Raw genomic sequence first — 24,186 nt, forward strand, 5'->3', positions numbered from 1 at the left:
AAACTTGTGCTTCATCATCTTAAAGTAGGCATAGCATTACAACATTACATTTAAACTGGTTTGTTCTTACACCAGGAAAAAAAGCATAGAAAGAATGTGAATAGACAAAAAAACAACATTAACATGAGCTTTTTTTATTTCCTTTGCTGTGCTTTGTTCTTACTGATTTCAAATTTTGTAAAGTCACAAATCTACAGCAAGACATCCTAATACTTTACAGTTGATTCTCTAATATCAGAACTAGAGCACTTTAGTCACTTTCTTAATTTTAATTTGTGGATTTAATGATAAGACAAACAAAACAGACCTTGCCCCTCATCCCCCTTTTTTAATATCACGCTCTTCAGCCAAGAATCCGCTTCAAACTAAGTACCAGCTCTGCCTTTACGCCACATTTTTTTAAAGCTGAAACTCATCTCCCAGGTCACTCGGCTGCTTGCTGTGAAATTCAGTCGTGATCCGATGCTCTGTAATCCACAATCAGGTGCAAACAGAGCAGCCAAGGAGTCCTTTAACAAAAGCATAAAAAAACTAGATGTCAGTACAACTCTAATCTTAAAACAAGGGCTTCTTCTGCAGCTTTTTCCACTACTACAGCTCTCTTTTCTCTTGAACCAGCGCGGGTAACAAACAATGACCCCCCCCCTCCCCATACACACACATCGGGATGGAGATGAACGCTGCTCACTTACACAAAGGAGACATCGCGATATGTTATGCCAATGCCGACGTAGTAACTTTCTTTGAGATCTGATTAAATAATTGTCTCGCGTCTTTGAGTACGAATGAATTTGGGACCCTGCCTGTATAAAGAAAGGTTACCTTTTCTAGTTTACCTCAAACCGTTTGAATGAACAGCTGGATTCCTCCCTTGTTGTACAGCTCCTGATCTTCAGCAGAGACAGCATACATGAACCCCTCACCAAAAAAATGTTTTTGCAGGATGTCCTGAATACAGATGAGTTTAAATGCAGTTAGAAGCTCTTGTTCTCATTACAAAACAGTAACACTACTTCGCCATATGTAAATATTACTCTCCACTGAGAAGGCGTGGCCTGTCGGCTTTGTGTCCAATCAGGAGCGCAAAATGCACTGCACTGCCTGCTCCAACAAATGCTTTCTTGTTTAATTAAATGTACTACTTCTCTTTTTAAGCCATCATTTAAAAAATGTATTTAATACACAGTCTTTACAGGATAAAGTGCATGTGTAATCTCACCATAACCAGTTGCATGTGCTTAATTGACAATCACTGTAATGATATTTCTCCCCAACCTCAGTTTGCATAGACAAAACTCAAACCCAGGATTCTGTAAAACACCACCTCTCTGCACAGTTTTCTAACCATGGTTTTTTCTTCTTTGTAGGGTTAGAATGTCTTTTTTTTCTTTCTTTTCTTTTACTCGGCAGCCGCAGGCAACGGAACTGTGCCGCTGCTATTTCCAGCTGAGGTGTAACTTGTTTTGTTTTTTTCTTTTATTGTATGCCACAGTGCTGAATTTGATCTCAGCTACACCCGTGGCTAATTTTCAAAGTCAGGGGCATAATGACGTGGATAAAATCTAAAACACAATTTGCTCCATTTGTTGCCTCGTAAATTAGATTTTAACTTGCATTATTTCCAAGCTGGAGGATGCAGATTTCCACTTAGCCTCACAAGTTAGCCAAAACAATGGGGAAACGGTCCTCTACTTATTCAGCTGTGGTTTTGTTTTTAATTTAAATATTTATTCATATGATCATTATTTCACTTACTTGCATGTAAATAATAAAATTGTATTTTCATTGGAACTTAAAATTGCCCGAAAATCCCAGGGAAACAATTAATATTATCTTCTTCGGTGCTAAAGTTGTTGTTTTTTTATGAGAACTATTTTAAGCTCTATAAAGAGAGAGGTTGCGGTGGTGGGGGGAACCCACCCAGGGTTAAAATGGCCGCCATCCACGGAATACTGATGATTTGTGTTGCAGTAGCTCAGAGACAAAATGCAAGATGGATTTGTTTGTGGCACAGCACGGACTGAACGTACAAACGCCGCCGTTAATATAACCGTGAATCACGCTCAGCTCAGCGGCTGATGTTTGTGAAACTTCTGGGGTGGGGGCTCACTCTGAATTAGAGCCACAGTGAATTAAAGCCACTGATGATTTCTGTGACAAGAGTTTCATTTCCCTTCATGCGCTCTTAAATCCAGGGATATATCATCTTGGAAAATGTGAACACAGATTCCAACTGCCACAGCCCCCCCCCCCCCTCTTCTTTTTTCTTCTTCTCCCCAGCTCCCCCACCACCACCACCACCACCATTAAAGATTGGCCTGTTCGGTTAGAAATGTGTTACTTGGATTTGGAATGCAAATGCTTTGTTCACGAGGAGGAGGGATCAGCGAGGAGTCTGAAAGCGACGAGTTTTTGATTAATGAGCTTTGAAATGGCTCTCCAGGAGCAATAAAGGATGAACTGCTCTCTCTCTTTCTCTCTCTCTCTCTTAGTCACACACCCCTCTGCATCTTGTCCTGTGTCAAGAAATCGCCGTGTATTTTTCTGTTTTGTCACCAGTCCGCTTTGTCTTACCCACCGACGATGAAAACAAATGGCCATATATATATATATATATATATATATATATATATATATATATATATATATATATATATATATATATATATATATATCAGTATATATCAGTCTCGCTGTGCACCAATCAATTAGACAGTAGTCAGTGATTAGACTTTGGCCTTTGCTGGAAAATTGAGCTTATTTTCTTGTCTCAGCAAGCAGGAGGCTAATCATGTGGCCGTCTCTAAAAAAAAAAAACAAAAAACAAAAAAAGCTAAGTGACATGTGGAAGAGGCAATAAGCCCGTAGACTCACTTCCCTCGTACCAATAAAACATCAATAACCTCCAGAGCCTTTTATTCCGCTGAAATGCACTTTGCATTGGAAGCATAGAGCCGTCTGATGAGTTTTAGATATCCTGGTGTCTAATTATTGATTGTCTCTCCCCGTTTAGGCTGTACAGTAAAGCTGTGGGTCAATACGCCTCCTCGGCACAGTTACCTGACAGATTCACTGGCAGCAACAGCAGCAGCTGAATGAGAAATTAAAAATAATGAGAAGCTGCAGGGTAACCAGAGTTCCTGCTGCAGGGTTTGTTGAAAAAGAAAGAAGGGGGAAAAGAAAAGAAAATCAACAAAAGGCAATAAAAAACGAAGTTTAAGCACTTTATTTACAAAATGTTGAACACAATAAAATATAACATTTCAATATCATTAGGGTTTCATAAATTTATGGATATCCAACTGAATGGAATAACAATGGAAGACAAATAAAAAATAGCAATGGACTACACAAAATGACATGCTGGTGTGTATAATATTTGATACTTCGATAGTCTACGTTTTGCTTAAGATTTGACACAAGAATAACCATGGACATATAGTGATGTTTATACACTATAAAATGTCCCATTTTTCCCAGATTTACAATTAGAAATGCTCTTTTTTATATACCAACAACACATTGCGAGTCATAGCATTTTCCAAACCCTGTTTTGCCCACACTTCCAAGTGCACTGATCTGTCCAATCTTACAACAAACTCCACACGTATAAATACTCGCATATAAACGATAAATAATGTGCAATACAAAAGTAATTAAATAATAAATAGGCTATATGCTAGTACAAAAGATTATGCAAATCAAAAGAAAAATACAAAACAATAAATAAATTGGGGTGTGCGCGGGGGGAAATGAGAGCCTAACAAACAGACGAAAAACTTCCCTAAAAAAATCCTTCTCGCTAAAGATGCGCTTCTATTTTTGTGATCTACAAGACATACCTTCAAGTAATGGCATGAAATACTCAGTCAAAAAGAAAAAAAAAAACAATTGCGCATTGCACTTGAGAATAAACAAGAACAAAAAAAAGAACTACTGACAACCGGGCTATCTGCTTCTCCGCATCCCCAAATATTCAAGAGAAATGGACAAAGCTGTATTATTTAGAAAATAATTACACAATAGCATTAATAGTAATATCAATAATACTGTAATAATACACACGACTCGCTTGGAGTGTAGTTATTAGACTAGTGAGGTAATAAAAAAAGAGCGCAACATAATCTTGGCACACACACACACGCAAACATACACGCGCACGCACACACACACGCGCGAAACCACATATTACAAATGCGTCAGTTTAGGCGCTTCCTGAATCCTTCCCTGAGACGCTTGGTGAGAGGTGAGGTCTGTGTATGTGGGATGGGGATCACAGGGTCCATGGTGGTGGTTTCCTGGGATCTGTGCGGCACAGCTGTAGTCCACACTGGTGGATGAGGGGTGGGGAAGATGGCCGAGGTTGAACATGGGGCCCGAGGCTGGCATGGAATCAACAAAATTCCCACCCACGTAAACGGGGCTGCTTTGCAAATTGGCGTTGGCAAAGCTGCCGTTGCTCTGCATGCCGTGGTGTTCGTACTCGGAGCCCGGGTATCTCTTCTGTTGTGGGATGCAGCCACCCAAGGGTGCCGTGTACGCGGCCAAGCCGTACATATTTTGCTGGGGTTTGGCAAAGGACGGGGGTGAGGGTGCGTCATAGCTGAGGCTGTTCACATTTTGGAGCTGGCCAGAGTATCCAATGTGATTTGGGCCACTCAGCGGCGGGCTTCTATCCGGGGAATGTCCCAGGGGAGAGTGCGCCAGCCCTTTAGACTTCTGGTCCTTTTTGTATTTCATCCTCCTGTTTTGAAACCAGATCTTTATTTGGCGCTCAGTGAGATTCAACAGATTTGCCATTTCCACCCTCCGAGGACGACAAAGATAGCGGTTAAAGTGAAACTCCTTCTCCAGCTCCACAAGTTGCGCGCTGGTGTAAGCAGTTCTGACCCGTTTGGACGCTGGTCCCGGTGGGCTTTTCTCATCACTCACTTCACCACCTGTGAAGGAATCACAGAATCATCTTAGGGTCTTTTGAACAATGTGAGGAATAATTTATAAATTCCATGCACATCAAGACCCCCCACCCCGATCCCTCCCTACCCAAACACACCTCTACACGCTCACACAACATACACAGACACTACACATACACGTCACCATCATGATCACTACCTGCGGTGGCACAGTTGTTTGAGTTCTTCTGCTTTGAGTTCTGTCGGGTCTCCTTCATCCAGGGGAATATCTGCTTGGTGAGGGCTGGTGTGGCGCTGCTGGAAGCACTGCTGGATGGGGATTTCTTCTTCTGAGATGCAGAGCTGTTGGAGCTAGGGGAAGATGCAGACAGTGGAGGAGCCTGCTGCTCTGAAATACTAGTCGCTTGGTTGTTGTTGTTATTTTGACTGCTGCTTTGTCGCATGCAGTCTCCGTTCAGGTCACTGTCTTTTAGGGCTGGTGGCCGGACTGCAGCTGTCTGAATGGGACAAACTGAGCCCTGGTAGTCGCTGTCTATGTTTGAAGTAGGATAGGACTGGTGTGCGGGCCCATAGTTGTAAGAGTCTGGTTTGGGGTAGGTGTAGCCTCCAAAAAGTCCAGAGTTGTCGTAGTATGTTGCTTTCTGCATTTTGTGGATTCAAAGCCAGTAAGCCAGTGAAGCTTTATCCAGTTGCATGAGTGTTGTTTATTTACGTGATTGGTGTTTCCCACCGCTGCTCCACTCTGTGACCTATAAAAAGAAACATCTCTCACTGTAACGCCACAGAATGTGTGAGATGCAGCGTTTGAAATCCACATTAAACCAAAAGGCACAGCTTGCTTGGCCCAGACTGAAGCTACTGTATAGAGCATTTGGTGCTTTCTAATTAAACAACTAGAGCAATTAAATTAGAAAAGCACCAAATGTCTTCAAACTGTCTATAACAATGCTTCATCTCCAGCTCGTTCGACTCGTTTCTTGGCACAAAACAGTTAAAGTTTAACTTGGACTAAAAGGACCCTCTGGGAGGCTTTAGGAGTCCCTTGCAAATAAGCTGAATCAGCATTTGACACACACGTACACACAATACCCTTTTCAGTAATCACAAGGCCTGACGAAGCCCCTAATGCATTCATTGTTCACGCGCGCACAGGCATGTTGAAGAGCGCAAAAAGCACAACACTAAACTCCTGCACTGTTCATATAAAAATGTAGCTGTGTGAGAGGGTTAGAAAGAGAGAGAGAGAGAGAGAGAGAGAGAGAGAGGGAGAGAGAGAGAAAGGGAGGGATAGAGTGAGAGTGAGAGAGAGAGAAAGATGGGTTGGGTTGGGCTGGGTTAAATATGACATTTCACCAGCCTTTACGCACATCTCAAACATTATAATTTGGCTGCTTGGTCGGTTTTCTTCTTAAAGATTTATGTCTAATTATCTTGAAAAAAATTTTTTAACTTTTGGAGGATATTTTTGAAAACCAAAAAAATTATTATTAATATTCTTATTATTTTACCAATATGATAAAAAGCATGCCAACATTTAAAGTAAGCCGAAACAAAAATATCAAAGGGGCCCTCCTGTACTGTATGTTGGTGGCTTTACGAGGTGCAGCCTGCGCCGTGCATAACAATTGCACCTGTCAGTTTGGACCGCGGCAAAATTTATGACCGCAAATGTTATGGTTGTAAACGGCCTGAGAGAGGGGAATGAAAAGCAAAACACTCCTCAAGACTCACAGCCCCTCAGAAGTGTAAAACTAAGCGTAGGAGGAAGGCAAGGGAAAGAATTTCATAGTCGGCGACTTCTCCCATGAAGAGGCTCGGTTTATAAATGATGCCTCCATTCTGGCTTAGTGCGAGTCTCCAGCTAAACACAGAGGTGGAAAGCACGGAGCTGTTTTGCTGCTTTGAATAAGGCACGGGGATACTGGTCTTGAAAAACTCTACTTTTTTTTTTTTACTTTTGTTTTTAATTTTCTTATTGTGTGTGCTCTCACTGTTTAATTCCGGCAACGCTGCTAAAAAGGAAATGGGACTTACTGAAATTGGACTCTGGCCTGCGTAAATAATTACACGTACAGGTTAAGACCATCCTTCATGTCTGTTTTCTTGATTTAAGCCTCCTGTGAAACACTGTGAGCGTAAATATGTAGCCTAATAACAAATCACCCTTTCACCTTGTTAGCAGTTGGCTGTGTTGTCCTCTCCCTTCATTAAAAAAACGTTACTCACCGAAATCTGCGCAGATCTGTTTTATACCCCTCAAGCATTCACCACTGCTTCCATCTCGACCTAAAAGACAAAAATAATAACACAAATAAATGTATTGTTATTAGTCTGAGCCCTGCGTTATTATGAATGCATGTTGTGTTAAAAATGAGTGTCGCATTTTTAGTTGTAGTATTTTTTTTTTATTTAGATTTATGTGTAAACTCAAGCTAAACTAAACAATTCTAGATAATTAATTAAAAATTATAGTAGCTTAAGAGAACTGAGGCTTTAGTTCCATATTTTCCAGCGTTTTTATTGTATGTCTATTTTTATTTCACATTTATTTAAAAACCTTTTTCTTCTTCTTTTGCTTTCATTTTCTTGAGAGTGAAAAGTCTGACATGTGCACTTTTAGTACAAAAGAGTCAGGCCAAATATCTAGCACTCATAAGCGTTTTAGGTGACCTTAGGGTCATTCAGCAGTAAGTCATAGTTTAATGAACAACGAACAGTTTGCCTTAAAGAAGAGCCAAGTCTCGACTAAATTCACAGCAGCTTTTCAGCGCTAAGAGAAACAAGACAAGATGCTCGACCGACGGCAAGGAAACCAGAACTTAAAACCCAGAAATCTTCCAGATAATTATATTTGCAGTGAGTGTAAAAAAAGAAACAAACAGCTCCTGTTTCATTGCATCTATCCGAGGAATTTAGCTTCATAGTATCACAATTCAACTGTAGGATTTTTTCATGAGGATTTTCTAAAGAGCTGGTCGATAGTCTGCACCTCGAGTGCTTTTGAGCACACTGAGCTACTAGTAGCAGACATGGTTCCCTTTTCACGCGGCTGTGTTTTTCGCCTACGCGTTGTTACGGTAAGTTTGGTCCACACAATGGGTCGGACTCAATCTGGAGTGTTATTATCTCACTTAGTCGTTTCTTCAGCTTAACCTTTGAAAATCTATTAATAAGAGGGAAGTTTGTATAACTGGAAATATATATTATTTTTTAAGCTAAGTTTATAATTTTACACAACGTATTCGCTGCTGTTTTGAAACAATGAAAACGAAAACAGAACACAAATTGCGTTGGGGTTTTTTTTGCAGAAAATTGTATAGTACTTACAAATTCCCATTTTGTAGCAAAATGTCTGTATTTTTAATTTAGCTTTTTTTTTTTTTTTTTTATCCAGGAGACTGCGCGTAATTATGAGCAGCTCAGGCCTATAATACAAAAGCTGCAGTGCACAAACATTAAATCTTTATCCAAAGTAAAACAGTAAACTGAACGAAAATGGGTGGAAATTATCTCAAATTTGAGTTTATTGCCTTCTGTTCTTAGACCTGCTGCTCATCAGTCCAAAGAGAGAGAAAATATGTTTGCATGAGTCAATATTATAAACTAGGAACAAGTTAGCCATAAAGGTATCCAAACATTAAAAAAATAAACGCATTTGCATTGTCCTTGTTCACTATTCAGACCTCCTATCCCTTAAAGCATCCACTATAAATTCACCTATAACATAACGTTGCAGGTTAACAAAGCCATACTATTGAACCCACATAAATCAACGGCAAACGCCAGCGAGTGAGGATAAGACAACAAATTAATGTGATTTACGATCCAAGAGTCAAAAAGAAAAGTTCCTCTCCCACTTTTTCCTCCGAGCAGGTTTTCATAAACGTGAAATCAGCTGAAAAGCGCAAGGTAGCTTAGGCTCGATCTGTCGATAATATTTGAACGCAATTTCTCGAGGAAAAAAAACTATAATAATGGTAATAATATGAATCTGCTTTTGAAGAGATAGCTTTGGGCTCCATACCCGCGCGTTTGCCGGTGAGAGCGACGTTAACGAGCATCGCCTCCATGAATGGAATGAATCATATATATTTCCTTGGATTATATTAACCCGTGGTTAAAGGTTGCTTTCTGCCATGCAATTGCTTACCTGTGAATCAATTCATCATAAAGCAGTTCCCTCTCAGTCTCAGTTCCTTTCCACGTTGTCTCAAGAATAAATCCTTCACCCTTTGTCTGTAGACAATGCTGTCCTAAACCTGATCTTGCTGTTTTTCAGACATTTCCATATACCAGTGGAGACAGTATTCCCGAAAGAATGGAAGGACTCGCATTCAACTACCAATAAAAAGCGAACAAGGTATCCTTATTCCTGAAAAAAAATCACTGGCAATCAATCACCCAGTGAAATATACAGGAATTCAAAAACGGAGAGGCCTGTAAAGATTTGCAGCTAACATTGGGAATTTGGGGTGTTTCGGAAGCTTTATGATGACAAATAAAGGCGCTGCCTTAAGGTACAAGCATATTTGTTCACGTGATTGTTCCCTTCTTCAAGTAAGCCTTACCTCACCAATCCATTTTGATAAAGGGTGGCGTTTATTTCCTCATCTGAACTGTGTGAATGTGAAAATGTTCCTCTGCCTATTTCTTTTTATCTCCTCATGAGCTGCGAGCTTTGCAGCTCGCCTGCACTTCAGCGTTTAAGCCAAAGCAGATATGCTTTTGTTTGGGTGCTCAACGTGCAAATTTAGACATCTTTAACCTTCCCCCCCCCCCCCCCCCCCCCCCCCCCCCCCCCACAAAGGCACTGAAGTGCAATGCATGTGCGCAAAATGATCTGTGCATTTTATGTCACAGAAGATTTGAAATTTCCAACATTTATGAAGATTTCTTTTTCTTTGCCTCACTCCCCCAAAAGATAGAAACTAGCGGGGATTTCGCAATAAAACGAATGAAGAGGGCCTCACTCACCACATTTTGCATAATATTGAAACGTTTTAAAACGCGGTTCTGTGTAATTTACAAACAACTGCACAATGATGTGGGAGTGCATTTTAAAAAATGATTTATGAAATAAATGACGTGTGTGTTTTTCATGCAACTGGGAACGGATTGTATTCAAATAAACCACATTATCATCTCGTGTTTGTTGTGTCTGTCTTCCCACACAGCTGAAGCACAAAGAGGCACGGAGCCAGTGTCTTCTTGCATTGTTTTCGGTACTAACCCCAAACTATGCCAAATAATGGCACGCTTTAATACTAAGTCTAAGATTTCGAACCACAGAGACGGTTCTCGGACCTCTGGTTGGTTCAGCGGTGGGTAATCTTTGCTAGAGAAGAAGAAGAAGAAGGGATGCCGGACTGTTAGCGTCTCAGCATATGTTCAGAGGGTAATAAAAGTGAAAGATTTACAGTTTTCGCCCGGCCCCCAACAGCCTCGCACCCTTTCAGGGATAACTGAGAATGATTTACAAGGAGGCAGAACTGTCAGCCTGGCCGAACTTCTAGGACTTCTAAGAAATCAAAATTAGATCATCCCCCCACTAACAATAAAAACAATAGAAAATGATTGTGCTCTAAAGCGAAAGGGAGAGATAAATAACTAGGAATTTGTCTTATGGTTAAAAATACAACACCAAAAATCGCGATTTCTGCTTCGCAAACAAGACAAGTTAATTTTAACGCTTTCTTTAAACATATTCAATTTACTTCAGATTAAAAGAAACAAAACAACTTCACATTAAATTAGCAAAAATCCGAATTAGACTCTGAATAAGGAGTCTATGGGCCCAAAAGAGGGAGCAGACTAAGCTGCATGTGTCCGAAAGAGCAGTTATTCAAAGCGAGCATCCATAAATCCTACTTGTCACTGCCATTTACTTTTTTCACATTAGTCCCATCAGTCCATTTCAAGACATTTGCAAACCGCAAAACTGAAAATTTATGCTACTGCTAATATATTTCATGTATTTATTTATTTAAAAAAAAAAGAAGGCATGCGTACAGCGACTAGCCACAGCCTATACAATTGCGCTCAGAGCGCACACATCAAAGGGAGCAATTTATCAAATATCACGACATTTGATATCGTCATTTACCAGCTGGGGCAACATGAAAAATGTTGAAATATTTACCTACCCAAGCATCCATCGGTTCAGATGTGTTGCTAAAGTGCGGGACTACAGTTGCGCCGGGAATCGGATATTATTTTCTTGGGGGATCTCTTCAGTTTTCAAGTCTGATAGAGTCCTTGCGATTAATGACGACGCCGTGTTTCTAGGGGGACGTGCTGCATTAATTATTTAGACAATCACGTGGTCGAGAATAGAGAGCGGAGTGGTATAGTCTCTGGATTATATCTCTGAATGCAGACAGCGCACTTTAATATATCTTAGGGGGGTTGTCTGGCTCGGAGAGGCTTCTTGCGAAAACAGCTGGAAATCAAATATGGCCGGATGGAGAGCAACGACGTTGTATTCCTACACTGGGTGCAGTGTCATTGAAAATGGCACTGCCTTTGGCTCCCATTTATTGCTGTTCAGACATGTAGGTCAGTGTGGCTACACACTGCACGTTGTAGTAGGCTGCTCTGACCTGATAACTGCCAAGGAAACTATGATATTGGCATTAGTTCAACTCCTGCATTATATATCAGACGCTCAAAACACCCAGGTTTTATATTAAGTAGCTAAAAATAATAATAATAAAAAAGCAACCTTTGGTTAAGTTAGAGCTTGTAATGTATTTTAGGTAGGTTCTCCCCCCCTCACCCCCCTTCTAGTCGCTTCTCCCCAGTCCCCCCCCCCCCCCCCCACCTACCCAGCCCCCCTCTCTCTCTCTCGCTCTCTCTCTCTCATCTTCTCCTCAGCATCTATATGGAGATTATTTTTGGCAGGATGGTGGATTGGTAGCATCACTTTGTCTCTGCTTCTCTCCACATCCGTGTGACAAACTTACATTTTATGTATACACAAACGTTTATGAGCGGTGCACGCACGTGCTCAGTGGGCATCAGCCCGTGGTCACTGGGGATGAAAAGTGTTTGGGTGCAGGTTGTCTTTACAAATGCATACATATGGTCACTTTGTTTGTATCCGAGCTGATCCTGTAACGTGAAGGGTCGAAGGTCGGTATTGCTGCGACTCATCCTCAATAAAGTCTCAGCTTGTGGATCATGGGGGGGTTGGGGGGTTAATATTAACCATAAGCAGAATATAGGTATGCTTTAATACCCTAAAGTAGTATACTGTGCTATTGGGTGTTTGTCCCTTCGTTCTAATACAGCTCTAATAAATGTGGCGTGAATTAGTCTTGGAGAAGGACCAACTCCTCTTAACAAGTTTTCCCTGTCAATTTGAGTCTTATGAGGCCACTAGAGATAATTTGTGCTTCCACTGCACAGTAAAAAATCGTCTAAATAACTTTTACGCATTGAATGTGGTTTTATGGCACAAAAAATAATAATAAATTAATTAAATAATCCCCACTAAGAGTTTTTTTTTTGTAAGGGGAGGTTTTTGCGCAGTGCTTGCTCTCGCTTTGTTACGAACTCATGAGTAAAATGAAACGGCAAAGTAAAAAACCTCTTCTATTTTATTTTATTTTATTTTCTAAATAATAAAAATACTCTTGTGTGCTTAAATTTAGGACCTGCCAAGACAACAGGCTGAATTTGTGTATCCACTGGCCATTTGGTCCATTTGTAGATGTTTTGTAAAAGCGGCCTTTAGTTCCATATGGTTCCACACGCTTGTAACCCTTAGGTGAAAAAACACTTGGAGCAAAGCTGTCCTTTGCCTCTAGCGTAAACCAAATGGCACCAAATAACGCAAACAAAGAAAAGTTACTCTAAAATTTCAAGCTATCGGGGAAATAATAAATAACCCCGGGGTCGAAAAAATATATGTATTTCTTCTAAATCAAAATCGATCTTGAGTGCAGGAAATAAACATCCCAGAACACACACAGTCTCCCAAATACTTAAATGCATAATCAGTAGAAATCTTTATTTTTTTATTCAATATACTTCTCACATCTCAATGCACCGTACAAGGTAAAAAGCATGTACAAAAATAAAAACGAAAAGATTGCATATAGACATGAGGAGACAAACGCACAAATCAGAACCTTTTCGGGGACTTCGCCTGGTATAAATACTGTTTAAACACGTGTAAAACGAGGAATTCAGCGGCTCTTACTTTGAATCAGCTTTAGCCTTTTTCTTTTCTTTTTTTTTGAGGGTGGAACAGTCCTCCGAAGCAAAGCGAACAGCGCCTGGGAGAGAAATGCTGCCTGTCCGGCGGGTCAGGGGTGCTGGGGTCAGTCCTTGCGGCTGAAATGTGTCCCCTGGATGAACCTGCCACTGCTGCTTTGTCGACCTTCGGTTGAAATACCTTTTCAACTCTCTCGTCAAGTAGACTTCAGAAAGGAGACCTCCACATACTGGGAGAGCTTCTTGGCTTTTTGTCCGAGGACAAAGACGGTATAAAACGAGAAATATCTGTCTTGAAACATGACCTGAAAGAGCCCCATGGATAGCTTGGTTGTGAATGGAAAAAAAAAATAGAAGATTCCCATGTTAACTAAGACTAAAACTTTGCATAAGGCCATGCTAATAACGCACAAGAGTTCAAACATATTTCGGAATAATAAAGGTTTAACGAATACTTTCAATTAAATTGTGTGCTATACGAAAAAATGTACACGTTTTTAAACAAATAAATAATGACGCAGAAATCGTCTGAAAAATAAAAAATAAAATACTGCTAAATCTCCAGGATTTGATTATTTCCGATTGGAAACATCTAGTATCAATTTGATGCCATGCAAGAACAAATGATCTTTCATAGGAGAGTTTTAAATGGCACAAGAGAGCCTCTGAAAATGTACACTGTTTACAAAGATGTCAGGAAAGATTTATAAGGGCACTCTGAATAGTATGCACACAGGAATGTCTTGTGTTTGGGAAATAACATTTTAAAATTTCAAAGCTTTTTTTTTGTACAAAATAAGTTAAAACATACAAGTCACAAAAGATTCAGCGGGGATTTTTGAAAAAGGTTGAGGAGTGTTTGGCGTGCTCTATATGCAAATACTATTTCCTTCAAGTATACATACATATATATATATTGTGCGTTTAATGTGAATTTTTCAATTGGCTAAAATAATTTCTGTGCTCAAAGCTGTAATAACTTTTGTGTATGTGCGTGTAATTTGAAATGATCTCACTGTTTTGTTTTTAAGCAAAGATATTTCATTGTTTAAATCAGCTGAATCCACGTGAGAAGAGCAGAGACACTTTGTTTAAATCCACTGAATCGGCCGAGGCTGCTTGATAAATGTCTCCTCAGAGGGGGCAACGTCGGAAAAAGAGGGAAGGAAAAGTTTATTTCGACGTTTTTTTCTGTCTCTTTGAGGAAATTTGAACACAGAAGAGGCTCAGCTTGCAAACCTCTCGGTTTTAAAGACCGATTGATTTTCTCACTCAGACTCGAGGCAACAATGCTGGAGGGTCATGTTTGTTAAATTAAAAACAAAATGGCTAGAAACGACATCAGTCCATGCAAAAGTCAGATGTAACTTTTGTCTTTTTTATATACAGTTAATCTCTACGGACAGGACCACTTTCCTTTCTTATAATGCTGTGATATCAGTCAGGTTATCCTTCTGAATGCTCTGCAGATGGTTGGAGACTGGTGCAGATCTCCCCTTGGTGTTGGGTAGTTTGTGATCTTTCTTCCATTTCATCCGTCTGTTTTGAAACCAGATTTTAATCTGCCTTTCGGAGAGACAAAGAGTGTGGGCAATCTCAATCCGCCGCCGCCTGGTCAGATACCTGTTAAAATGAAACTCCTTTTCTAGCTCCAGAACCTGCTGCCGGGTGTAAGCTGTTCTGGACCGCTTGGGTTCAGATCCCGTGTAATCCGGGTTCACTGAGAGAAAGAACACAAAAGAAAAACAAAACGAAACAAACAAAAGTCACTAAATGTGGTCGATGCAGCATGCAGGTAGAACATGTGCAGGACAAGAAAATTAGTTTCTCTGTCAAGCTTCATACTTTAAGGAAATTTAAACGGGACTGTCATCAGGAAACAGTGGATTATTTTAGCTAAATTTAACCAGATTTGTTCTAGATTTCATCCCAATTTCCACCGGCTAGTCTGTGTGTTTGAGGAGCTTTTAGGCGCTCACCTAGCGGCCTATTTCCTGAGCTATAAAAATTTATGACTTGTGTAATTGGCGAGGCCTTTCAAAGACTCCTATAAATAGTATACTGGCTGATTTCTGGATTATAGCCCTCAGTAGAGGAAGAAGAGGAAGAAGAAGAGGAAATCTTACCAGTAGTTACGTGAACTTTCTTCATCCAGGGGTAAACTACTGCTGGCTGCTTGGCTTGTATCCCATTTTGGCTCTTTGTGTTTTGCTGCTGTCCACAAGTCCGGGGTCCGGCCACTTGGACCGGAGTCCCCTGCTCAGTCTGTGCGCTAAAATGGCTCGGGTGGCTGGCTCTCTCTTGCCCATGACCCCGTGGTTGCACTGTGGAGTCCTGCACAGTGTTGCAGCTGAAGGGTTGCTCCGTGTAGTTTGACCGTGGGTAGATCCCTGGATGCTGAAAGTCTGTGTCCTGCGATGGACTGTAGTAGTCGGAGCCCTGCTCAGGTATATAGTTATTCTGTGAATATTCCTCGCAGGGAGGAAATTTGGGATCCACATACTTAGAGTTCACCATATACGAACTCATGGCCATTAATTTCTGAAGGTAGAAAATACTAATTTTTCTCGAGTTGTCTTTTTTCCTCCCTCCATAAAGCCCTCCTACTTGGTGTCAACTGAATAAAGTTAGCGAACCATGTGACCAGATCGGCCAATAGAGGTGATGCGGGTCCAAACACTGGTAAACATACAACTAAATGCATTTTTATCCGAGTTAAGATACACAGAAATTAGAACCTGATGGAAAAAACGCAAATATTATCTTGAAACATCTGCGTACGTGTTTGGAAGACAGAAATTTTAGATTTCAAAATAAATAAATAGAAAAAATGGGGGAAAATATGCACAATATTGAACTTACGAAACTTATTAAAAAGAAAACAGAATATTAAAAATGGGGATTGTCTTCTGTGCTGATGTTTCATCAAAGCTGATTCCTGGTTTCTAAAGTCTAACTTAAAAGCATGGTGTTCAACAGAGAAACCAACAAAAGATACAAAAAGCCCCTTGGCATAAAGACAGCGAATAATGAGTGAGGACAATTGATGGACACTGTCTTTGTCAAGAAGGGGTCATCCAAAAGTTACACGAATCTCATCACTTCATCTGCTCCCATCCCTTTGAAAAAAAATCTGTCTCAGGAGCCTATTGGCCAGCAGCAGCAGTCTCTGGGAATCAATAATGTAGAGACAGAAACTGCCCACAAGAGAGAAAAAAGAGCTACAGCTGGAGTGAGTGTCTGTGGCTCGGTTTCATTTAGTAAATTAATTTGGTATTTCATGCAAAGCACAGCGAGCCAAACAGGAATAGAGACACCTTCCATTGTTTATTTCCACGTGCAACATTTCATATTAGATTTCCTTTAAGCCTAAAGAGTTACAGCACGACCTCTTATGAGGAATGTGGTGTTGTCAGATTTACTCTCACTCATAAACCAACACTGTTAATGCAACAACTGGAAGCACATTAGGCTTCAAATGCCATATAACGATGGCAGTAAAGTCAATAAATCGAAGTTTTTTCATCGACCATATACTCCCCTAGAATCGAATCTGTGAATCTGGTTTCATCACACAAATTCGGTTCTACAGGGTATATATAGACGACGGGAAGCGATGCTGCCCAATTTTACCACCTAAACCACATCACGTTTTCTTTGTGCAGCACTCTAGACTAATAAAATTATCAAAGTGGCTCAAAGTGAATAAACCAAAACCATAAAAGAAGCTGAGGTTACATAAGAAAATAAGAGGCAAGAATTAAAAACCCAGGGATAAACACATACTTTTATAAGCTATAATCACTCCGGAGTGCCCTATTTTCTTTGTTTTAGCCATGGCATTTCCTTTTTAATTTATTCCCCTTCCCTACAGTATAAAGTAGGCTTTTTTCGTGGTCTTTTTTGTTGCTTATTTGAAGGAAATTTCGTCAATAGGACACACGAAACCCTCGAAGCCTTGTCAGTTGCTGGCTGACAAGGCTTCCAAAGAAGAAGAAGAAGAAGAAAGACATAAAGAAAAGGAAAAGCAAAAATTTTAGGCTACAGGCTACCTCTGCCCTGGGTGCTCCTGTCAATCGTAAGAAAATGACAAGCGTAAAGTAAATGAAAAAACAGCTACCAACTGAGGTCAGCCCAGCTTTCAACGCAGAAGATCTTCTTCTCTTCATCAGGCTACAGCCCAAGTTCACAGCAAGGCAATACACTTTCTTCAAACACCATAAATCCATAAATGACCTTAAACTTTTTAAAACTGTCAGCTCAGATTTAAAGTTAAGCCTCCGTCAAGCAATCGAGCAACGGTATAAACCCCTGAGCACTTGCCAGGTTATACAGGGGTTTCCTACCTCCGCTGTCCAAAAGATGCTACGGGCTGGAGGCCATCGAGGTCAACTCAAATCATTTACAAACTTATCAAAAAGTTCAATTATTTTTACTGCTGCTGACAGCTCAAAGGGTGCAAAAGTTTACCAAGTCGTCAGACCTTAACTAACTGCCATGGAGACCACCTCAAGCCCTACACCGAGCTTCCTCTACAAATTAAATCAGTTAAAGCTGGGCGTGATCAAGACAGATTGGCCAAAACTGAGAGAAACTGAGAAGGTCTAGCAAAAAATAATACACTTTTTTTCAAGGACGCTAAATCACCATGCGAGTGAGCTAATTTCATATCAGTGCGTCTATATGGAGAAAAATAACGCTGATGGCGAGAAAATATAGCAAACTCTTTTTGAGTCGGTATTTAAGCAACGAGACAGTAATTTGAATTTATGACATGTTTCCTTCTTGTCCAAAATGTGACACAATAATTGCATCTCAGCTCTGAAAGGGCTTAAAAAGCAACTGTGCCTCACACACATACCACGTTTTCTTCTTTAATAAGAAAAATTAAACGGATAAAGAAACAAATTCGTGGCTAATTATTTGACAGGTGATGTAAACGGTTCAGTGTAATATAATAGGGAATATTATTGGCTTGCACCAACCTTGTAAAATAGGCCTTTAATAAATAAGAATCAAACATAAAACAGTAAAATGTAAAATCAGTGTCACGTTTTGTGCTAGAGCTCCTTTAACGAATATGTAGGCCTGCGTGTAGTATGCATGTGTACATATATATGCTGTGATCTGAGCTGGAAAATTTCCGCTAAAATACCAACAAAAACTCAAAATATTCGTTATGGCCTCAATTAAATGATGAGTGCATTATTTATTTATTTACTCATTTATTATAAATCGTCCTTGCACTTCACGTTTCAGTATTTATTAGACAGCCTGACCTGCCTTTCACCTGACCCTGCCAGTCCTTGTGACGGGTCAAAGCCGAGTTCCCCAACAAAAGAATGATAAAGTCAGCGTTTCCTGGCAGCTCGTTTTAAACCAATGGCCAACTAGTCTCCAGCTCGACTATTTCTTCATTACATTCACAGATATTTGTTTTTGATTTTGTAAACCATCAGCTGAGGATTTGAAAGCTGCAGAAAACACCGGGCCTGCTTATTTTCACACAACGTAATAAAGTTTTTTTTTTTTTTGTCTGATAGTAATACAAAATGAAGGCTAAATTCCATTTGAAGCTTGGATCAAACATGCAACCATTGTTAGAAATCTAGTCTTGCAAAGGGTGACAAAATTAATAATTTAAAGGCCTGCAGTTAGAAACGCGCCAGGCCTGGGGTGAATTAAGAAAAAAGAAAATCCACATCATGTAAAGACTTAAAACTGATTTTCTTGCGAAATCAGTGCTGTTTTAAAAAAAATATTTCTGTGTGATTGAAACCCAAAGAAAAGATGGCGTTATCTAGCAAACGAATTGTGGGTGAAGAAATGTGCAAATCAACAGTTGGACACAGCAGGAAATTAATGCAATATAAAATAAAATTCATTTGATTAAAATCTCAAGTTAACTGCACAAGATCATCAAACAGCTTTAAAAAGACCAAACAAAGAAGCAGAACCAAAAGAGGAAGAAGAAGAATATGGTGTGGAGCAATTCAGAGCAATAACACTTTAAAAAAAAAGAGTGAAGGTTAGATCCATAAAAGCTTTTCAAAACAAATCAAACAAGTACTAAACTTGAACACAACTTCATCAGAAGAGCACACTGTCTAAAAGTTACCGAGCATGCACTGCAGCTTTACAGGCAGGAAACAGTTTAGCCTGAGCATTACGCATGTGACATCACACGCCCATACCACGAGCATAATGATAAAACGCAGCTTACCGCGGAAACCGCAACAGATGACACGCAGTCCAACAAACGCATCCATGCTGAAGGGGAAAAGTCAGTCCGGTAGAGTTCCATGTCAATTGAGGCTCTATTCCATCTGGACTGTCTTACTAATACACAATGAGAATTATATTTTGGCTTGTCAAGTCCCAGGCCATAAAACAAAGTTTAATGGCATCACGTGTTTCCTCACAGCCATTCACAACAGGGCGCAGGCCCATAAATAACCCTGAAAGTTGCACTTACTCAATAATAGCGATTGCACTGATGTGCACTGAGGAAAAGTCGTGGAAATGAGGAAGCAGGGAAGCGGAAGGGATTTTGTAACAGTCACAACAGAAAGTGGTACAAGAGCGAGCCGTGACAGAATAGCATGTTTTATTCCCACCGTGAAAACTGGGGAGAAAAATATGTGCGAGCTTTAAACTTCCATGAACAAACACCAAAGTATCCTGGTCATCTTAAATATTAATTTTAATCATTTTAATATTGAGGTGTGATGGAAAACTACTGAAATCGAGAATTTCAATATTTAAATCTCCTGAAATCTGACGCCTTTTGACCTCTAAAGTGTTAACAAATGAACCACTACGCGTCACTGATTGGTGCCCGAATACATTTTTTTTTCTGTCCAGTGAACCTGTCACAATAGGACTGATGTCATTCATTCTTCCGGGCCAATCCCAGAGTGCAATGCCTTTTGCTCCTCCTCCTCCCCCGTTTTGACCTAACCGGAGAGAGCGGACCATGTTGAGGTTTGGGTGGCTGCCACAGTGCGGCAGGTATAATAAATGTGAGGGCAGCAGATCAGAGGCTTTGAATTTTCTTACATGGATGTCTTCATAAAAGCTTTTCCTTCCTTGGAGATTCAAATTCTGCCTACACATAACCGCTGCTTTTAGATTTCATGTTTCCTCGAACTTGTAAATAAAGTCGTTTTAATTGAATCATCCTGTTTATCACGAGGACACAGTTTACAATTATTGAATGACTGTTTGCTGGGGAAAGATGACAGACATGAATATTTGGAGGATATCCAAACCAGCACAAAATGCACCATTGTATAATCTTAATGGCTGATCTCGTTTGATAACAGCCTCTAACGTATCTAGTGCCCATGCGTGCAACATGGGTGACTTTTCTGCCACCAAAACAACTTTCAGAAAGAAAACGAACTGGATCACGTGATTCCCGCCTCAGCTACTTATAGCACCAAAGAGCATGCTAGTAAAAGGATTGCTAAATGGGACCAGAGAATCTGACTGTTGGGCAACAGCGCCTTCTGCTGGCATGATAAAGGCCTCTCCACAGTTCCACTGCAATAAATACAAAAATAAATAAATATATAAAACATACACAAACCAGTTATTTCACCCAATCCTTTGTTTCAACAAACTGTTGACGAAGTTTTGAATGAGGGGAGAGGAGATTTACTGTTGGTATGCAGACCACTGATTTCAAAATTTGCTCAATTACTCTTCTAAATGACTCCCTCCAAAGCAAGTAGCCTAATGCAAGCTAATTCAAAACTGGGTTTAGTCAAGCTCTTTAAACACATTATATGAATTCAGAATAATTACCATAGCATATTTATATCTAAATATTTACAAGTATTTTTCTCTATTTGTAGACTGAACATTTTAAAAAAAGACTATAATGGGAATATTTATAGTAAGAGTAGATGTTGGAATTGAAAATGCTGATGTTGTGGTGATGATTCATACTTAACATTGTTAATGAAAGCATCATTTATCTAAGTGGAAACAAAAAAAACCAATTAAAACTATTAAATAGAAGGCAAATGACAGCACATTTAGGTTCACGTGGCTTGGCTTGAGCAAAAAAAAATTAAAAAAGAAATCTCACAAAATATATTATATGATATAGCTACTAAGTCTGTTGCTAAAGGGTCTAGACAGTCTGGATGTCTGAGATGAGCTGAGTAGGAGTGAAGGGAGGAAATCCATTTATGGAAACTAATAAAAAATATTAGTGCAGGGCCTGCGGTCACACATATACTAAATAATTATGTGCATTACAAAAAACGCTTAAAACGTGTGATCTTTTTTTTTTTGCACTGTCAAAATTTAAAAAATCATGACTGAGTCCTATATAATTCTCTCAGGCTTCTGCTTGTGCCTGTCTTTCAGGGTCCATTTTGCCGCATTGCAGTAAGGCTGTAAATACTTTCGCAGCTGCCTGTCAGGCAACAGTGAAATACTGTCTTTGTTCAGTTGGCCTCATCTCCAGGCAGCTGAAAACAAGTAGGAAAACTGAACTTTTGCTGACTGGCTTTGTATACGTTCAATAAAGCAAATTAACTGAACTCTGTCTCGAGTATAATCCCGCATTTATTAGCATATAAAGCGAAAAGTGTGATGGAATATGGTGGCCAGAATACGCCAATACAGATTTTCTAGCAGGTTGAGAGATGAGGGATAATATAGCTACAATTATTCGTAGAGGCTGATGGAATTGGGATCTGTCTACAACCAATAACTTAACACTGAAAGCAAAATAAGGAATGACCGGTTAAAGACAAAGCTCTCTTGCAGTGCACAGTGGAAAAAAAAAACTTCTCTGCATCAAAAACACAGCTCACACATCACCATCTGTGACCTCAGAAACAACTTCTATTTGTGCATTTAAGGCTTTAAAAAGGCATCAATAAACATGATGAAACGACTTGAAATCCATATGATATCTTCTTAAATATTTCTCTGTGGTTGTTGCATTATAAAAGGCAACTTGCCGGCTAAACGGACGTTTGTTAATCATTATAATATAATGGCCAGACTTCTGTTACTGAACATGTCTAAAAACAAAAACAATTAATCCCAACACACCCAGCAACATGTGACTTCACCAAATTACCTGAGTGCCATTACCTTGCAGCTCATTTACATGACCAATGAAACAGGAAGCTGTCAAACTTTACATGCTCTCACACATGCCCAACTAATAAACGCCATTGTCGCACAAGAAATCTTACCTATGGCGGTGAGGTACTCCATGCTTGCTCTTTGAAGTTTGCTCAGGCAGTGCATTTTGCGTGAAAGAGCCAGCACAGCTCTGTGAATGAAGAAGGTGGGATGTGGATAAAGTTGAAACGCTTCTCTTGTCATCCAGTAAAAAAAAAAATTAAACAAACGACGCAGCGCCGGGAAAATATGCGCTGATCAGACAATTATGAAACGAATGGCAGGCGATTTTTAAGAGAGCAGACCGTAGTGTATCGGTTTAACACCATAGACAACGTGATACAGAATGCAGTGGGGGGAAATCGCCAGGGAAATCAGGAAAAGGGCCATGAAGACGTTTGCCTCTCGCACATGACCAGTGGCATCCAATGACAGGCGATGGAGGCACATAAAAAGGTCTATTACCAAGTTGTAAATTGTCCCCTCACAAAAAGGAATTTGGACTGCAGCAATTCTCCTCATCTTGGCGCATAATAGCAGAAGCCCCACCAGGTCCCCCAAGCGAGAGCTTTTCCCCCTGTTTTTTTTTTCTGTCGTCGTTTGCATCACTCAAAAATCTAAAACTTCCAGCAAAGTGTACAGAACAACTGAGAAACGCGTCTGATTAAGTATATGAGATTAATCTTTTTTTTAATTAAATATTTGGCAACATCAAACTGATCCGAGGTTTGGATATCACAGTGTTAAAATGCATAATCCGCCATAGATCACGTTGATGTTTAACGTTTTGCAGAAACTGGAGATTTTATGAAACAAAATCTTTTGAGAAACCAAATATTTCTTGTATAAAATACAGAACAACTTTGTGCCTTTATTTTATTTTATTTTTCATCTGTGAGTTCACGGCCTGTGCAGCAGATGCTAGGAAAACGCCACGCAATAAAACCAGCAAGTATAATTTACACCTTTTTTCCCTCATTAAAAGTCTAATGCTTTGTCGCCAGCCTTTTCCCGTGGATGTTCAGTCATTGTCCTGGAGGACAGATTTTCAACGGATGCGGGACTTTTGTGTTTCCAAATGATATTGCATATCAGCGGCTCTTTTCCACGCTCTTACAGGCCAGCTGTTGTTTATTATTAGAGACAGAGATACACTATGGTGTGAAAGTGTTTTCGTGTAATTGAAACTCGACACTTAAAGACCTAAATACTGCAACTGCATGCAGTCTCTGCACATGTGTCTACGACTCCACCAAAGAGGAATGTCATGTATTTCAGTCTCGTTCATCTGGTGGCACGCCAGAGAAAGCACTGTGCGATTTATAGTTAGGCTAGCCCGAGCAATGGCTCTGGTTTCCTGTCTTATAGCTCCCTTTCCTTTCTCTCTCCCCGCGTGTGTCCCCGTGAAAGAGGGAGAACGATGCAAGACCTCAGGATGTATTGAATCACATTGCATTGCGACTATGACGTTATTGTAATGTAGACTATACTTAAGGCCTTTCTTTTGGAGGGAAATAGACTGATGCAGTTTTCTATCTATCTATCTATCTATCTATCTATCTATCTATCTATCTATCTATCTATCTATCTATCTATCTATCTATCTATCTATCTATCTATCTATCTATGCACACACACACACACATATGAGGCATATCAGTGTCATTTTTTCACTGTATGTCGGCGCCTCTTTGTTTGCGTCCAACATATATCTTGTTGCACGACTTTAAGCGTTTCGGCATGCCACATAATGTACATTTATATAAATGAATCAATCACATATCAGTTATTCTGCAAACGACAATTAAGGCTTTGCAAAGTTTAAAAATCGTTTTCTTCTTCTTCTTTTTCTCCTTCTTTTGCCAAGTGGCTTTCACTGACAGGTTTAGTGCTGCATGCTTAT

General features: G+C 39.9%; 2 protein-coding genes across 5 annotated transcripts; both read right to left on the bottom strand.

Moving 5' to 3' along the window:
• Nucleotides 1–2,696: 2,696 nt before the first annotated feature.
• hoxd3a (homeobox D3a) lies at nucleotides 2,697–22,890 on the bottom strand. Of its 4 annotated transcripts, none has more exons than XM_085136210.1 (4): nucleotides 22,355–22,890; nucleotides 7,143–7,202; nucleotides 5,116–5,665; nucleotides 2,697–4,940 (listed from the first exon to the last, which is right to left on the bottom strand). In XM_085136210.1, the coding sequence occupies exons 3-4, from the start codon at nucleotides 5,561–5,563 to the stop codon at nucleotides 4,189–4,191; spliced, it is 1,200 nt and encodes a 399-aa protein (XP_084992336.1). In that variant the 5' UTR covers nucleotides 5,564–5,665; nucleotides 7,143–7,202; nucleotides 22,355–22,890; the 3' UTR covers nucleotides 2,697–4,188. The 4 variants fall into 4 exon arrangements, with proteins under 4 accessions (XP_084992336.1, XP_084992335.1, XP_084992333.1 ...); XM_085136209.1 differs by lacking the exon at nucleotides 22,355–22,890 and adding an exon at nucleotides 19,357–20,973; XM_085136207.1 differs by lacking the exon at nucleotides 22,355–22,890 and adding an exon at nucleotides 11,060–11,710.
• hoxd4a (homeobox D4a) lies at nucleotides 11,766–19,362 on the bottom strand. The gene is made up of 2 exons (XM_085136211.1): nucleotides 15,260–19,362; nucleotides 11,766–14,853 (listed from the first exon to the last, which is right to left on the bottom strand). Exons 1-2 carry the CDS (start codon nucleotides 15,666–15,668, stop codon nucleotides 14,555–14,557), a joined length of 708 nt encoding a protein of 235 aa, XP_084992337.1. The 5' UTR covers nucleotides 15,669–19,362; the 3' UTR covers nucleotides 11,766–14,554.
• Nucleotides 22,891–24,186: the final 1,296 nt, after the last annotated feature.

Source organism: Neolamprologus multifasciatus, chromosome 16 (assembly GCF_963576455.1).
Source record: "Neolamprologus multifasciatus chromosome 16, fNeoMul1.2, whole genome shotgun sequence".
Lineage (NCBI taxonomy): Eukaryota > Metazoa > Chordata > Actinopteri > Cichliformes > Cichlidae > Neolamprologus > Neolamprologus multifasciatus.

Bases quoted from the DNA above. Each gene is read 5' to 3' on its own strand.
- hoxd4a (XM_085136211.1), bottom strand. From the start codon at position 15,668: ATGGCCATGAGTTCGTATATGGTGAACTCTAAGTATGTGGATCCCAAA. The intron at 14,854-15,259 runs GTAAGATTTCCT...TCTTTCTCTCAG, and splicing joins GAAAGTTCACGTAACTACTG to TGAACCCGGATTACACGGGA.
- hoxd3a (XM_085136210.1), bottom strand. From the start codon at position 5,563: ATGCAGAAAGCAACATACTACGACAACTCTGGACTTTTTGGAGGCTAC. The intron at 4,941-5,115 runs GTAGTGATCATG...ATTCCTTCACAG, and splicing joins AAACAACTGTGCCACCGCAG to GTGGTGAAGTGAGTGATGAG.